The 16,059-nt window shown below is 48.9% G+C and overlaps 1 protein-coding gene across 1 annotated transcript in view; it reads left to right on the plus strand.

Annotated features, from left to right (window-relative positions):
• LOC144754563 (aflatoxin B1 aldehyde reductase member 2-like) overlaps positions 1 to 16,059 on the plus strand; it is a 302,692-nt gene that overhangs the window by 206,758 nt on the left and 79,875 nt on the right. Inside the window, exon 7 of the mRNA XM_078642496.1 lies at positions 13,963 to 14,092. Coding sequence (XP_078498622.1) covers positions 13,963 to 14,092 — 130 coding nt within the window. The remainder of the gene's footprint in view (positions 1 to 13,962; positions 14,093 to 16,059) is intronic.

The following is a 16,059-nucleotide window of genomic DNA, read 5'->3' on the forward strand; positions in this document are numbered from 1 at the left end:
CCGGTCTGAGGGGAGGGTGTGTGTGAATGAGTGGTGTGTTACACTGGACAGTGGAGTGCAAGTTCTCTGAGATAGGAATCTTGCTGATTTTTGTAATTGTATACTCCTGTTTAAGCTCAGACCCCCAGGTTCCCTGTGTCAAACTCTTCTTGAGAACGTCCGCCAAAATGGAGCCTGTTTTTGATCTCTGTTGTCTTTTTAGGTACAGTAGGTCAGAGCTGGTCAGATTCTGTGAAGAGGGCGGCATGGAGGTGAGTGAGTTGGATACTCAGTCCCAGCTTAGGGACAGCCTGATCCTATGGCAAAAGGGTCAGTGGGATCTTGAGCACAGTGAGAGAGATAGGGCCCGGGCCGCACGCCATGAGGGTGGTGAGTCTGTGGAGAGCCCTGAAGAATGTGAGTTGTATGATGATGACAGTGGATGGATATCAGCAGATAGTGAGGACCCCATAGATAGGGAGTCCCTTGCTGGGTCCAGTGTCAGTATCAGCGCCCCATCCCTTTCCCTGTCCCCAGAAGAGTGGTTGGATAGGAAGGAAGAGCGGGAGCATCAGCTAGCGATGGAACAGCTCAGGTTGGAGCACGCCAAGCTAGAGGCTGAAAGAGCCTTGTTCAGGGAGAAGGTATCCCTAGAGGATAGGTTATCCCCTGAGTGCAGTTGTGGTTTTCTGGATTCCCCAGGGAGGGTTGAATCCAGTGGTGGCAGCTATTTAAGTGTTAGTGTAGACAGTCCCACTCCCAGTTCCCCGAGTATGGTACCTGTTTCCCTAGAAGAGGAGTATAGGTTGCAGTTCAGGGACAGTAGGAAACTGTCTCACCAGTCTTGGGAGGAGTTTACAGAGGACTGTCAGTGTGCACTGATTGAGTGGATAGAGGTTCCCACGGGACCTGAGTATTACAAACTGTTTTGTCTTATTCTCAAGGAAAAGGTGCTCAGTCATTGTCGGCCGGAGTTGCGGCAACACCTGTTGAGGTTGACCTTTGATCCTTGGGAGCTTGCAAAGGAAGCAGACCGATGGGACAGTGCGAGAGGTTCTTTAGAGTCACTAGTGAGTGATTCCAACAATAGTGGGTCAGGTGTCTTCCAGCCCAGTGTGGTGGAGGAGGGTGAGAGTAGCCCAGCTAGGTCCCAGGTTAGTGAGGAGGGTGTAGGGGCTGACTGCCTGTCTCAGTGGAGCAGGAGTGAGTGTGTGACCGAGAGTCCCCAGACGCCCGAAGCCCTGTCACAGAGCCTGGATGGTTTCTTTAGGGAACACCAGGATGGGAACCTAGACTTGCCTGTTAGTTCACTTGAGGGAGATCTCCTAGTGTGTGGAGGACCTGGAGCATCTGTAAGCGGAGCTTCTATGGTTCTAGAGTCTGGCAGTACCGCTCTAGTGGGGAGGGTACAGGAGTCCAGCGAAAGGAGTGATTGGGGAATAGTATGTGAGTCCCCAGAAGTCCTGGAGTGCCAGGCATTGGTTCCACCAAAGGTTCTAGACCAGAGGTTGGAAGGCCAGGTTCAGGATCCGCCTGACCTGAAGGGTGGGACTACTGTAATCAGTGTCCTGACCAGTTCTTTTTCCAGAGGTACCGTCCCGGTTGGGAGGGAGCAGGACTCTGGAAGGGGGTGCAGAGGGTGGGAGAGCCCACCTCTGACCCCGGTGCAACCTGAGGGGTTAAACCCTAGGTTGGGAGAATGTTGTTTAGAGGGAACCCCTCGCAGGAGGAGGAGGAACCCTAGAAGAAGAGGTAGGGGGAGGAGAGCCTTCCCTGAGACTCCTGGTCCGCCTGAGGTTGTAAACCCTAGGCTGGAGAACCAGTGGCAGTCTAGCCCTGTCTTGCAGACAGGAAGGGTGGAGAGTGGCTATTATGTGCCAGGGGTTACTACCCCCCACTTTGTGAGTAGGCAGGATCCAGTGGCACCTGGGAGGCCTAGGGCCTGGGCCTGGCCGAGGGCAGCTGGAGAGTACCAGTGGGGTAGCCCAGTTAGTCCCTACAGTAGTTTTAGAAGGAACCCTAGGGGTTCACCGTGGCGTAAAACAGGAGGGTGTCCCTGCAGTTGTGGGCCCGCGTCCGTGTTTTATCGCCCCAAGCAGGGAAGTCCATCACGGTGGTGATTGGTCTGCCCTGCGTTTTGGCTGGAAGGGGGTTGTGTTGGACTTGGGCCTTAGGGCAGGTTCACCCCTAATCTTTTCGCTTTTATTTGTGACCCTGTGTAGTGATTTTTGGGTCTCTGCGCACTTTTTCCCTGTGCCCCAGAGTAAAGTGCGTGCGTGTAGTATGCCTGGCCTGCTCTCCCATAGGAATGCATGGGAATTGTGTGTGTCCATGTTAGTTCCTGATGCGTGGGGAGTGCAGGCTCGAGTTTGGTATGTGTGAACTCGTGAGAATGAATTCTGCGCGATGGTATGTGCGGCTTGTATGTGTCTAGAAGGGAAGTGCTACTTCTGGACATTGATGTATGTGTGCAGTGAGGGTGCTGGAGCGTGATTGGCTGGAGCTGGCTGGCATGCCAGGCTCCAGGAAGTCTGGATGGGTCTGCCCGGTGGTGAGTGTGAGATCAGCATGAGTGATGTGTGGGAGGAGTGCACCTGGGTCCTGGATGGGCTGGGTTTTTCCCCACACAATGCTGGCTCCGCCCCTCTGTGGTTTGTCTAACGACCCAAGCCTCCCCAGTGAATGAAAGGGGTGGTTGGGCCATCAAGGGTACTCCCAAGCCAGCTGCAACTGGTTTCCCCCCACCCTGCACCCTGAAACAAAGGATTTCACAGTATAAGAAGGGGCTGTGTCCCCTTACAATTGGTTCTACTTTTGGATCCTGCCAGAGGGGGCTGCTGCTGCTGTTGGGCCAGAGGACCGCCACTTGGACTGTCTCCCTGCCTGGAGACCCAGTGTGCTGGCTCTTGGCCCAGCCTTACCCCCCTACCTGCCTCCAGACCCTGCTGGAGCTTGACTTTGTGCTTGGGGAGCGCTCTCCCTTGTCCCCAGCGCTGGGAGCGCTTTGTTTCTGCCCTTTAGCGCTGGGAGCGCTTTTCCCTGCCTGAATAGCGCTGAGAGCGCTTTATCTTTGCTGCTAGCGCTTCGAGCGCTTTATTTGGATTTCCAGCGCTGGGAGCGCTCTTCCCTCTGTTCATAGCGCTTGGGAGCGCTTTGTGCGCAGCCGGTGCCCACCCGGCATTTGCCCGCTTTTATTGCCGATTTTTGGCAGAACGAGGGCCCACCTCGTTTTATTTCATTATTAAAAGCCGGTGCCCACCCGGCATTGCCCCGTTCTTGGATTTTGATTAATTACGAGGGAGCCCACCCCTCGGATACTGACACCTCGCCTGCCTGCCTGCAACGGGCCGCCGCGCTGCCCGCGACGACCCGGAAGTGGTTGACCGGCCTGCCAATCCCTGTGCGGCCCGACCGAGGGAACCGGAAGTCCCGCCCCCGCAGCCGAGCAGCGAGGAGAGAAGCCGCCGGCCGTGTCCACGAGGCTCCCGTGAGGAGAGGAGCCCTGCGCTGCAATAGAGGTGAGCCAGCAGTGTTGCCCGCCCCCCGCAGCACCAGTGAAGTCCCGGTAGTGCGGGGGTGGGTTCTCCTGACCCTTCGAGCGGCCCCAGTTGGCAGAGGGCCGGTCCAACGTCTGCAGCATTTCTTTGTTGGAGCCCAGAGAGGCTCTAGGGGCATTTTAATTGTAGCGGAGCGCAGAAGCTCCTAATCGCCCACATTTTTATTTAGAGCCCAGCGAGGCTCTTGAGAGGCCATTTCTGTTCACGAGCCCCCGAGGCTCCCAGCACATCGTTGGTTAGAGCCCCAGAGAGGCTTGAGGTGCTGTCTTGTATTTACAAGCCCCGAGGCTCGAGGGGGCAGTTCTTGGTTCAGAGCCCAGAGAAGGCTCACAGCGCCCACATTGGTTCTAGATCCCCAGAGAGGCTCTTGGGCACCATTCATTGTTCTTGAGCCCACGAGGCTCCAACGTTGCCCGGCATTATTTACAACTGTCCAGCACTTAGTGGACAGTTGCTACGTTTAGGCTTTGTGTTCTTGGCTGCCTGCGCAGCCTTCCCTGACATTGAGACTCAGGGCATTTAAGCCCCTTGCGAGGCCAGTTGGCCTGAGGGACAATTCTAGTGTTGTGCTACAAGCACCCTGCGCAATTTATGAGTTACTGCTTATGTGATTTCTGCGTAAATGTTCTACCTGTACCTCTGAATGTGTTTTAATGTTTCATGTGCAATTGTTTGTTATTACCTTTGCTAAAAGTGACCTGCTTAGGTAATTGTTTATGTTTTATTCCCCTTTGCTAAAAGTGACCTGCTTAGAGGAATGTTTGTTTTTACCTTTGCTAAAAGTGACCTGCTTAGGTAATTGTTTATGTTGTATCCCCTTTGCTAAAAGTGACCTGCTTAGAGGATTGTTTGATATTACCTTTGCTAAAAGTGACCTGCTTAGGTAATTGTTTATGCTTTTATTTCCCTTTGCTAAAAGTGACCTGCTTAGAGGAATGTTGATGTTTTATTGCCTTTGCTAAATGTGACTTGCTTAGGTGATTGTTTTAGGTTTCCTTCCCTTTGCTAAATGTGACTTGCTTAGGTGATGGTTTTCCTTCCATAGGTCCTGATGATAAGGTCCTAGTTCCCTGCGTGATTTCCCTACAGTGTTTAGGGTGGCGTAGGAGGTATTTTCCCTTTACCAGTAGTTACTGGTTGTATGCTACATTTACTATTTCTGTGTTACAGTCATTATATGTTTATGTGCTAAGTGTTATACCTACAAGTATTATTTCTAAAAAGTGTATACCCCTGACAGTGGTCCAGGTGGCCCTGTCCTGTACATAATCCCTTGTAAATCTTGCCCGTGCCTGTTGGCACATTGTAAAGTGTGTGTGTTATCTAATGTGTTCTTATTATTATAATACAAAGGCTATTTTTGATATAACCTTGTGTGGAGTTTCCTTTGTGGTGGGCCTAGGGTGTTGTCGCTGGGGTGCGCGCGCAAACGTTTTACACATCGCCTCCGAGATTAGCCTTGCTGCTCGCGTCACGTTACCTAGAGGGTGAGCAGGGGTTATCTTGGTGTGTGACTCCCTTGTCCTGACCTTAGAAATGGCGATCCCTGACTGACTTTGGCGTGAGCCGTGGCCGGCCGGGGGTCCCGTTTCTAACAGTGCCCTTAAAGGGGAATTAGACAGACAGCCCCCAAAATTGGATACTAAACCCAAAACCAGAGAAGCGATGGATCAGATGCTTCAAAGCTATGGCCTTTTGGATATATGGCGACATTGAAATCCAGATTGTAGGGAGTACTCGTGTCACACACCTGCTGCCAATACCTATAGTAGACTAGATGACTTTTTAATCCAACGGGCGGTGGCGCATAGGATAGTGGAAACGCAGTACCTGGCCGCCTACTTGTCCGACCACTCCCACTACTAATAGCATATTCGCTGGGCCGACCGCGGTCCAAGATACCGCTAAGGAGGCTCAACACTGAAGCTTTCGGGAACCCGACCTATAAGGACGCCATATCGAACAGCTGGAAACTTATTTTGAGACAAACTGGGGCTCTGCCAGTTCCAGGGCGATCGAGTGGGATGAAATGAAAGTGGTGTTAAGGGGGGTATGCATGTCTACAAAGGTGTGAGTTAAAAAAGTGCTAGATCGCGACCTACGCCGCCAGGAGGAGCACTTGGCGGCTCTAGAAAAGGAGCTTCCCACGAATAAGGAGGGGTCGGCGCAATGGAAAGACACACGACAGAAGATTAGGGACATATGGGACTCACTGGGCAAATTCATTAAAAATCTGAGCAGGCGTCGCTGGTATACGGAAGGCGATAAGGCGGGTCAGTTATTAGCTCGCCTGATTAGGGCAGAGACGCAACCCCTCCCGATCTTGACACTAAAAAACTACCTTGGCCGGGTGGTCAATATGCAACTCGAGATCAACAAAACATTCTGGACCCACTTATGTAGTATATAGTCGGTGCCCGACACTCCTGCGGCCCCCGAGGTGGTAGAGACTTTTTTGGCAATGGTGGAGCTGCCCTGTGTGGACCAGGAGAATCAAGAGGCATTGGGAGCCCTCTTTACAGGGGAGGAGATATGGGCGGTGATCGCCCATCTGAAAACTGCTAAGTCCCCTGGAATGGACGGCATGGCAGCGGAACTGTATAAGCACTATGGAGGGGTCCTGATCCCTAAATTGTTGGAAATCACGGAGGAGGCCGGTGAGTGTGGACAGCTACCAAATTCTAGAGGGAAGCGTTGATAGTAATGATCCCCAAACCAGGGAAGGATCCCCTGCTCCCCGGTTCATATAGACCAATTTTAATGTTGAATGTGGACCTTAAAATTATCAGCCAAGTCTTGGCCAATAGGCTCCTTTCTATATCTACGACAATGGTCCATGAAGAACGGTCTGGGTTTATACCGGGCAGGAACACACTGCGGAATATCCGTTGCCTCTGCCATGTTATGCAATCATTGGGGGGGCGGGCCCAACAGAGTACCTTAGTGCTCCACGATATCGAAAGATAGCGTTCAACTCGATAAGGTGGGACTATCTCTGGCAGGTACTGCTAAAAATGGGCCTAGGTGAAGGTTCTGTCACTTGGGTCAAATTGCTCTATACCCATCCGGTGGCGAGGGTTCGCACCGGACGGTATGTGTCGGACGTAGTACCCATAGCAAGGGGGACGTAGCAGGGGTACCTGCTCTCCCCCTTGCTGTTCGCCCTGGCAATGGAGCCATTGGCCTGCCACCTTTGAGTGGTACTGGAGGGACAGGGTATACGGATTGGGGCTCGGCGCATGTCGTATCACTGTATGCCGATGACGGGCTTATTTACATGACTCGCCCGACCCAGTCCCTGCCAGTCTTGATCGCTACACTGGCGCGGTTTGCGGCCGCTTTGGATCTTTCCGTCAACAAGACGAAATTTCAGCTTTACGCGATAGGATCGGAGAGTGATTGGGAGGTAACCCAGTGTCCGGTGCTGAAACTCCCTTGGGCAGCGGACACGCTCCGGTATCTAGGAATATGGATCGGCAGGACTGAGGCCCTATTTTATCAACATAATATGGGGAGGATTATCCGGGGATTATGGGGTAGTATTGCCTTTTGGAACACACTCAACCTCTCCCTCATGGGGGAAGATCGCTTTGATGAAGATGGTGGTCCTGCCTCGATGCCTTTATACAGTGCAAGGGTCCTTTTTTGACCTCCCGCACAAGGTATTCAAGAAACTGGATGCACTCCTGGTCCTATTGTTATGGAATGGGAAGAGATGCCAGGTTAGTTAGAGGTCCCAGATTTAGAACTTTACTACTTTGCGGCACAATTGCAACATGCCATAGCATGGCTAGACACGGACCGCTCCTGGGAGAGGTCATTACTAGAGGGTACTTACGGGGATCGACAGCTAGGAGCACTTCTCGGGTGGGAGACAGCAGGATCAGAGTCCTCCACTGGTGAGACTCAGGGTGGCATTGTGGAACCGGGTGATGCGACGCCTGATTCGGGGTCGACCGTTTGCCCCGGAGGCGGACTTCTGGCTCATGCCATCCTTTGCCCACATAGACCAGGTGATGTCCAGGGACAAATGGAAAGATGGGGGTTGCCTAATGCTGTCTGCCCTTTATCCGGATAATAAATTCACTACATATCAAGGGGCGGTAAGTAATTTTGAGGTGGGATCTGGGCATTTTATGCAGTATGCAAAGATAGCAGCGACGGCGCAACACCTGTGGCCCTCATTCCCAGAAGCCCCGGAGCACACTCACACCTTGGTCACGATGCTCACCATGGCTGGGGGATGAAAGTTTGTGACTCACCTCTGTAGGGCACTTCGAGAGGATAAGAAGAATGGCCCCCTAAAAATAGAAGATACTTGGCAGGAGGTGTGTCTGCAGGAGATTACGTCTCGAGACTGGGAAAAGATACACGAAGGGGTCCGGAAGGTATCGGTATGCAACCGCGTTAAACAAATTCAATACAACATAATACATATGACCTATCTCTCACCCAAGCGGCTTCATGCCATTGATAAATCTAGAGATCCACACTGCCCCAGATGTTCCGGGGTATTTCCCGCACATGGTGTGGTTGTGCCCAACGATCAAAGAATACTGGCAGATGGTCCTAGAGGACCTGACTAGGATAACAGGATGGGTACTTGACCTGAACCCGCGTGCTTGCCTATTAGGCTTGATTCCATGAGATACTAAGCGCAAGACAAGTAGGCGGTTCCTGGTTCTGGGACTAGTTATAGCCAAAAGGCCTATTGCATTCCATTGGCTGTAAATGTATATGTAAATGTAAATGTAAATGTATAGGCATTTATATAGCGCACTACTTACCCGTAGGGTCCCAAGGCGCTTCGACCGCTGCGAAACCCTTCCTGGCTTCCCTGAGAGATGGTCCCTTAATGGGTATCTCCAGGGTGAGACCAGGCATCCCCGGCGGTCTGGTGGGGCCGTTAGTGAAGATGAGGCAAGCTAATGCCCAGAGTTGCCGAGTGTGATCGCTGATCAGAGTGGGCACCGAGGCGAGAGAATTATCGAGTCCGCTGACCCTGGTCCAGAAACCTGCCGCGCCGGGAATCGAACCCTGGTCCCGGGCCGTCCTCTGCTCTCGGGTCTGCCGCCTCTAACCAGTGAGCCACACTACTTCACTTGGCTAACTCAACAGGGGCCACTAGTGGCGAAATGGAGGACAGATCTGAGGGAATGGGCACTGGGAGAAGAAGTGCATATGCGTAACACCAGGAGAGATCACAAACTACTGGAAGTGCTGCTGGCGTGGGGAAACAACGATACACAAGATAGCGGGTCACACCTCACAATCCACACAAGCAAATGAAGTGCTGACACCTTCTACAGGGGGGACGGCCCCATGTCCCAGAGAGCAGACACAAAAGGACCTAGTATAGATGATACGAAGTACAGACCTCGAGTTACCCAGACCCGGAGGGGGGGGATATAGGGATGGGGAGGGGTTTAGGGGGGAGAGTAGGGGTGGGGGGTGGTCAGTTCCAGTTATGTTTTAGGGAGGTTCATAAAAATGTGAAGGAATACGGAATAAGAGTCTCCTCCACGGTGAAGATCTGTGGTCTGAATCCTGACTTGAATTGATATAAAACTGTGTTCCACCTCGGCTGAGGTGACAGAGACTGATTCTGATTATTGTATGTAATCTGTTGATATGGAGGAACACCCAATAAAGAAATAAAAATTAAAAAAAGTCTATCAACGATCTTGCGAGGCTTCGCCCACTGCTGGTTTGGCACAGATTGGTCACTACTCCTGATCTGGCACCAAATGCTGCGACCCTTAGCGAGGTCTGTAATTTTAATACTACCCAAAAAATTAGCTGGATCAAACATGTAGACACTCTTCTGTTCAGCATCGGTTTGCCAAATCAGGTTACCGGTCATCCACCATCCTACTCCAGAGGGCAAGTAAAACTTATGTACTGGGCATGGGATGATCAGAATAAATTTCTGAAAAGCCAACATGGCAGCCTGATAGATGCTTTCATTGACTTGAAAACGAATTGTCATTTAGAAAGCTATTTTGATAACATCAAGGTGCCATCCGACAGGAAATTGTATACACAGTTCAGGCATGGTAGCTTACCAATCAACGCCTTTATCAACTCCTGGCTGAAAAATAAATCTCAACCTAAGGGTTGTTCTTACTGTTCATGCCCACATGAATCAATGGGCCATGTCTTTTTTGCCTGCACAGACTATGCAATACCAAGGTGTAAATGGTTAGCTCCTGTGTGCAGACAATTAGGGACCTGAAACTCTAAAGATGCCTTACGCATATTAAAGTCAGATGCTAGACCCCTTTTCGCCTGTGCCAATGCAAAATCCCTAGGCCACGTTTGGGCGATTAGAAGGAGGGCGCGGCTAACACCGATGGCTGGCCTTGATTGATAAATTGGAGACTGTAATTACCAGACAAGTGAGGTTTAATCCCCAATGTTGGTATATTTATATTGTAAATAGCTGTTTTTATGGCAATATTTTATGTATTTTAATCTTGTCTTTTGTTCATCTAGAGTAAGGGCACTACCTAGGGATAAGGGGCAATTATCCTTTGCTGTTTAACGTGTGGGTTATCAATTTGGCAATTCATTCATACAATAGTTGTTAATGCACTAGCACTTTATTCTTGTGGCCTCATAGCCCTGCCTTGTTTTGCCAGAGAGATCTCAACTATGAATTATTTGGGAATTGTAACACCCAAGCCTTTTTCCATGTTGGATTATCATGTTAACCAGAGCTTTTTTCATCTCTCAATTGCCCATTTGTCCCTGAATTCTCTTTTTAGCTTAGAATGTCTTAACCATGACCTATGTAGTTGTTTCTTTTATGGTTTTATTAACCGAAATAAAGAAAATTTGAATTGAATTGAATGTAGAACTAAATAAATTAGTTGCAAAGCTGCAACGCACCCTGCTCAAAACATATAACAATCAAGACAAAATTTACTTATACAAACTTAACAGAAGATACAAGTCAACAATCCAAAAAGCCAAATAAAGGTACTATTCAAACAGAATTCTAAATACTAAATGTACAAATAAAGAATTTTATAAACTTCTCACTGAATTTACTAAACATAAATGTCAGTAAATTCTTGAAAAATGGGATGAGTTCCTTCTTTGCAAACTGGCAAATCATTACACAACCAAAGCAGACATGTTGGAATCTTATTTAAAACAAAGGATAACCACCAGCACCAACCCATTTCCATCAAATCCCTCCAAAGGCAGGCTAACCCAGCCTCTAAATTTCTTTAAACAACTATCAAAAAGTGAATGTTTGATGGCATGTCCGCTTTAAGCCGACTGTGTAGAGTCTTTGTATTGGAGCGTCATGATGAACTGTGTCGAAGGCAGCTGAAAGGTCCAAGAGAAGTAGTGCTGTGACCTCGTTCTGGTCTACTGTGTTTTAAGGTCATCCCAGATAGCAATGAGGGCAGATTCGGTGCCACTTCCTGGACAGAATCATATTTGGAAGTCAGTAAGTATGGAGGTATCTTCAATGAATTGTGACATCTGGGTGAATGATGCTCTGTCTATTAGTTTGCTCAGGAAAGGTCCATTTGTAATCAGTTGCACTTGTTTGGGTCAGGTCTAGGTTTGTCACTTAACCTCGTGACTCGAGAGACTTCTTTGAAGAAAAACAAATTGCACACATCTGCAACCAACACTAGAAGGCAGGAGCATGCAAAGCATATGTATCTACAGCCACACATGCCATCGAACATTCATGATTTTCCTCATGGAACTGCTGGAGCCCCTAGTTGGACTTCCACTGGCACGGCTTCCCTTGATAACAACTGACCCCGCCAGTGAGCTTCGAATGGTGTATGGGATACGTGTTAGGCTGAAATGTGTTAAACGTACCCCCATGAGAAGCCCACTTTGAAAAGCCAAAGAAAGCATTCCGTTAGGGACCATTCCCTTAACACTACTAGGACGGACTATGCCCAAAAAAATTCTTGTGAGCGATGGGTATGCCCAGATGTGGGTTCCTTGCTCACTATACCACTGGAACCAAGCTACACCTTAATGATGAACCTCAATCAGTGTGGAGCTGTCTAGGGTTGCTTCTGTTCCTATTCAGGAAGGAACGGGCCTGGTAGTTCGGGCTGCACTGTTTCTATTATAGTAGGGTCAAGACGGATTTGTGTATGGCTGGGCCCAGACTGAGGTGGCATGGTGTGCACAATAATGAAGGATTGGGATCAGTGGCGTAGGAAACACTTTGGTCGCCCGTGGCGGCCATATTTACTGCCCAGCCGCGGCCGATTCAAAGAGCGGGCGGATGCTGGTGGGGATTTTTTCTCATTTGCTGCCCCTCGGCAGCGGATTGAAGAGCACGGGGGGTCTATTGCCACCCCGAGAACGGGGGAGGCTGCCACCCTCAGAACTTGTGCCACCCAGGCCAGACTGTCCCCCCTTGCTACGCCACTGATTGGGATGCAGACCTGAGTAATTACCAGTGGCTGAGATTCATTTAACAATTCCATCCATCACTTTTTGTATACTTCAGTGCCATGCTATAAGTGCAACAGGTATGCCCTGAAGTGGGCCCCATGCACTCTGTGCAACTACACCTTAGCGACATCTCTCTAACAAGCCTTAATAAGGGCCAAGCCCAGTGCTTAATTTGAGCTAGTGGTTTGCATTGCTTGCCCCCAGCACTTCATTGTCAACAACAGCACTTATGACAGTCTGCCACATGGTGGCTCTGTTTGACTAATTTAAAGATGAGCATACCAACAGTTATTTATTATTTCAGAATACGTTAAAATGGCTTATACCTGCCTCATTAGCTCTTTGTATAGCTTGGGTGGCCTACAATAGTCTGATTTGTCACACTTGTAGGAGTGTGATGCTTAGTAGTTAGGTTAATACAGTCATTGGCAGCACTGGCAGGAGTAGTGGATGGTAAACGCTGCAATGGCCTGCTGAGGAGGGCCCCGGCACTTAATATTTTACAAATTAAACACTGGCAAAGCCGTTCTTGAATATAAATATGCTCCTATATAGCGCATGGCTACCCGGAGGCATCCCAGACAGGACCTGCCTTGGCAGTTTGGACTAGACTGTTCCTATTGAAGCAGAGTGAGGTCTGATTTTCATATGGCTGAGTCTAAGCTGAAGTGGCTGATAGGATTGGGCATGTTACTACAAGAGTCATCTACTGCCCTTTCATTGTTGGCCCTGAGATTCAGACTTCTGTCCCTTTTCCCGCTCTTGTTTACTTGCCACAGGACCATCTCATTAATGTTCATGGCAGAAGCCAGTGTTATTTCATTCCTACAGCTTAGCCATTGCTTCCCATGTTGTGGTGGGTCAAGGATTATGTTTCAAGTTCTTATCGGGTGAAATGCACGCGCAGTGTTCAGTGTCCTAGCCCTGTGACAGTCCAACCAATGCTTCACGCCTTAAAAGTTAAAGCCTCTCCCAGGGGAGCAATACCTGTGCCATACATGTGAAAGATGCTTACTGCCTCAAAAAATGTGGCAAGTCAGTTTGGTAACTTCTCCATCTCTGAGAAGAGAGCTCGCTGAAAAACTATACAAGCTGCTCTCTCTGCAGTTGAACTTAGTTGTGGGGGAAGTAGAGTTAACTTACAAATCAGAATTGATGTGGAGGAGAGAGACTGATGATGTGAAACGAGAAGAAAAGGAAGATTATTATTAAAATCATGAACATATTATTGCACAGATAGAAAGTTTCTCTTTCCCTCTTCTCTCACATTCTCTCCCTCCATTCTCTCCTTCCCGTTCCTCTACCTTCTCATCCCTCACCTGTACCAGCCAGATCAGTGTGTAAAGATCCTGGAGGGAGAATGGAAGTAAATAAGGAGAACTCAGGGGAAGAGAAAAAGCAAAGTTTCAAATTCGCGAGGATGACACTTGACGCTGCAGCGAGCAGAAGAGAGGGGAGGGGTACAATAAAATCATGCAGCGTGATGGGAGCTGGCAGGACTATCCTCAGTAAGGAGAATGCAACAGGCATGTTTGTCAAATCCGAGATAAGGAGAGTGGGGAAAGAGTAAAGGTGAAGTAAGGGTGTAAAGAATGTGACTAGGGGTAGAACCAGTAACCACTGTGAGAGGCAGTTTTAAAAGGAAAAGACAGGGTTAGAGTTAAAGACTTGGACAAGATGAAGAACGGGTCCCAGTAGACAGGGAGAGTGAGACAAGGGGACAGGGGCACTTTAGAATGGTAAATTATCTGTCGTTAGTGAACACAAGGAATGGAACTAAAAATTGCGTCTTGTAGAACAAGGGAACCAGGTAACAGTATGCAAGGTATTGAATTTTTTTACAACGATTGACCTGAAGAACATTTAGGAATAAGGTGGATTCGTTTATAAAAAAGCATGGTTAATGTATTTATCTGAAAAAAACAGTTTTGGTTTAGCTACACTAATAGACCCAATGGGCCTTACTCTCTTTTTCTGTCTGCAGATACTGGAAGGAGGAGTATTTCCGGGGCGTTGAGCTAGTCAAGAGAGCTCTTGAGGTGGCCTATGGCGCCAAGAAGCCAACCCTGACTGCCGCGGCGCTGCGCTGGATATACCATCACTCTGAGCTCAAGGTACAGAGCTCATTCACTCAGAGCAGATTCCTCCTAGCAGTCGTGCATCTAAAGCAGCCACCTTTCCACTTTAATTCTCACAGAAGCGGTTCTGCTAGCAACCACTCTCCCTAGCTACCTGCCTCCGCCCTCCCTAGCTGCCTGCCACCGCCCTCCGTAGCTGCCTGCCACCACCCTCCCTAGCTGCCTGCCACCACCCTCCCTAGCTGCCTGCCAACACCCTCCCTAGCTGCCTGCCACCACCCTCCCTACCTGCCTGACACCTCCCTCCCTAGCTGCCTGCCATCACCCTTCCTAGCTGCCTGCCAACGCCCTCCCTAGCTGCCTCCCAACACCCTCCCTAGCTGCTTGCCACCACCCTCCCTAGCTGCCTGCCACCGCCCTCCCTAGCTGCCTGCCAACGCCCTCCCTAGTTGCCTGCCACCACCCTCCCTAGCTGCCTGCCACCACCCTCCCTCACAGCACCCACCTACCCCATTCAGCTGCTCACTAGCCGTATCCTCTCTGCTTGCCCTCATCATTTCCACTCACTTCCTAGCAGCATACTGCTCCCAGCAAGTGATTCTGAATCACCAAGGGGAACTTGTCCTTTGATGGTAGAACTGTTGACAGTGAGTGTTTGATCTGACAATGTCACATGGAAGTAAGGCATGGTTACAGAAGAGCAGGGTGAGCTCCATCAACCACCACCGTGTGATAGAGAGCAGTGAACTAAAGGAACACGGGGTAAGATGGGTGTGAGGCAATTAGAGGCAGTGTGTGTTGTGCTGGCCAGGAGTAGTCAATGCGTTTTTCATTAAAATGGCCCCCGTCTTGTAAGATTTGGAATACTGCCACTATCTTCTTTCGAGTAGTAGTGATCTTCAAGATGAAATGATATTCATCATTGTTCACCACGCTGCCTCATTTCAATTATATAGTTTAGCATTGACCACGCTAAACACACTACAGAGAGTATGGTGGGTGAAGGATGCATTGCAGGCTGCGGTTGAGGTAGATGTACATTATTAGGACCACACAAAGATGTACTGTAAGTAGGATAGGAAAGGATTTGTATTGTAGAGAATGAAGCTGCATTCAGTGTCATCTTCAATCCAGTGGTTGGAGAGAGAAAATTCTTCAATAAAAAATAGTGACTAGTGACTTGCACTTATGCATGAAAATCTCCTGTGACTTCCACTAAAGGTTAATATCACTGAAATGGGGCGTCATCACGTCCCAAGCAAATGCATATCTCATTTTGTCCCTTTGGCAGAAATATGTCCGTTCACAACCATCAATTTTACACAATGTTATCCTTATAATCAAAGTTTATTTTCCCATTTCTCAAACTTTAAATCGAGTCCACACGCTGACTGTACATGCTTTTTTCAAGTTTCTGCTGTTCCAACTGTGTCAATCCAGACCTTTTGCAAGAGCATGACTGAGGCATGAATTCATTTCAGGCAGCGTTTATTCGATAAAAATAACCCAATGCATTTCGGGCTCCACGCCCTTCTTCAGGGGTCACTGTAAATGATCATAAAAAGCACAATTACCAACGGAAAATTTCACAAACTAACATTTCTCATTACTCTGTCACTTGTGACAATGCTACATTATGTGCTCGCAAAGGAAATTATTGTTGTTTCTAAAAGTATTATCATGCATCGAATTGCGAAAAAAATGATTTTACGATGAACCATTCCTTTCCACTCATCCATTGAATTCCCTTTCCCTGCGCATCACATCCCAACCTTTTGTATGAAACCGGATTCTGAATTGTATCCTCTGTGCCCTTAGTATTTATGCAACTTTCATCCTCCGCTTCACCCTGGCAGTGTGCAAATGATGTTCTACCTATTTCTAAAGAGAAATAGGTATTTACTTTGTTTTTGATGCATTCCCAGATTTACAAGACCTTGCAAACTTGGGAATGCGCCAATTAGATATGCCTCTAAGGGGAAGCGTAGCGAGGAGAAATATAT

The sequence above is a fragment of the Lissotriton helveticus genome, chromosome 5_1 (genome assembly GCF_964261635.1).
Source record: "Lissotriton helveticus chromosome 5_1, aLisHel1.1, whole genome shotgun sequence".
NCBI lineage: Eukaryota > Metazoa > Chordata > Amphibia > Caudata > Salamandridae > Lissotriton > Lissotriton helveticus.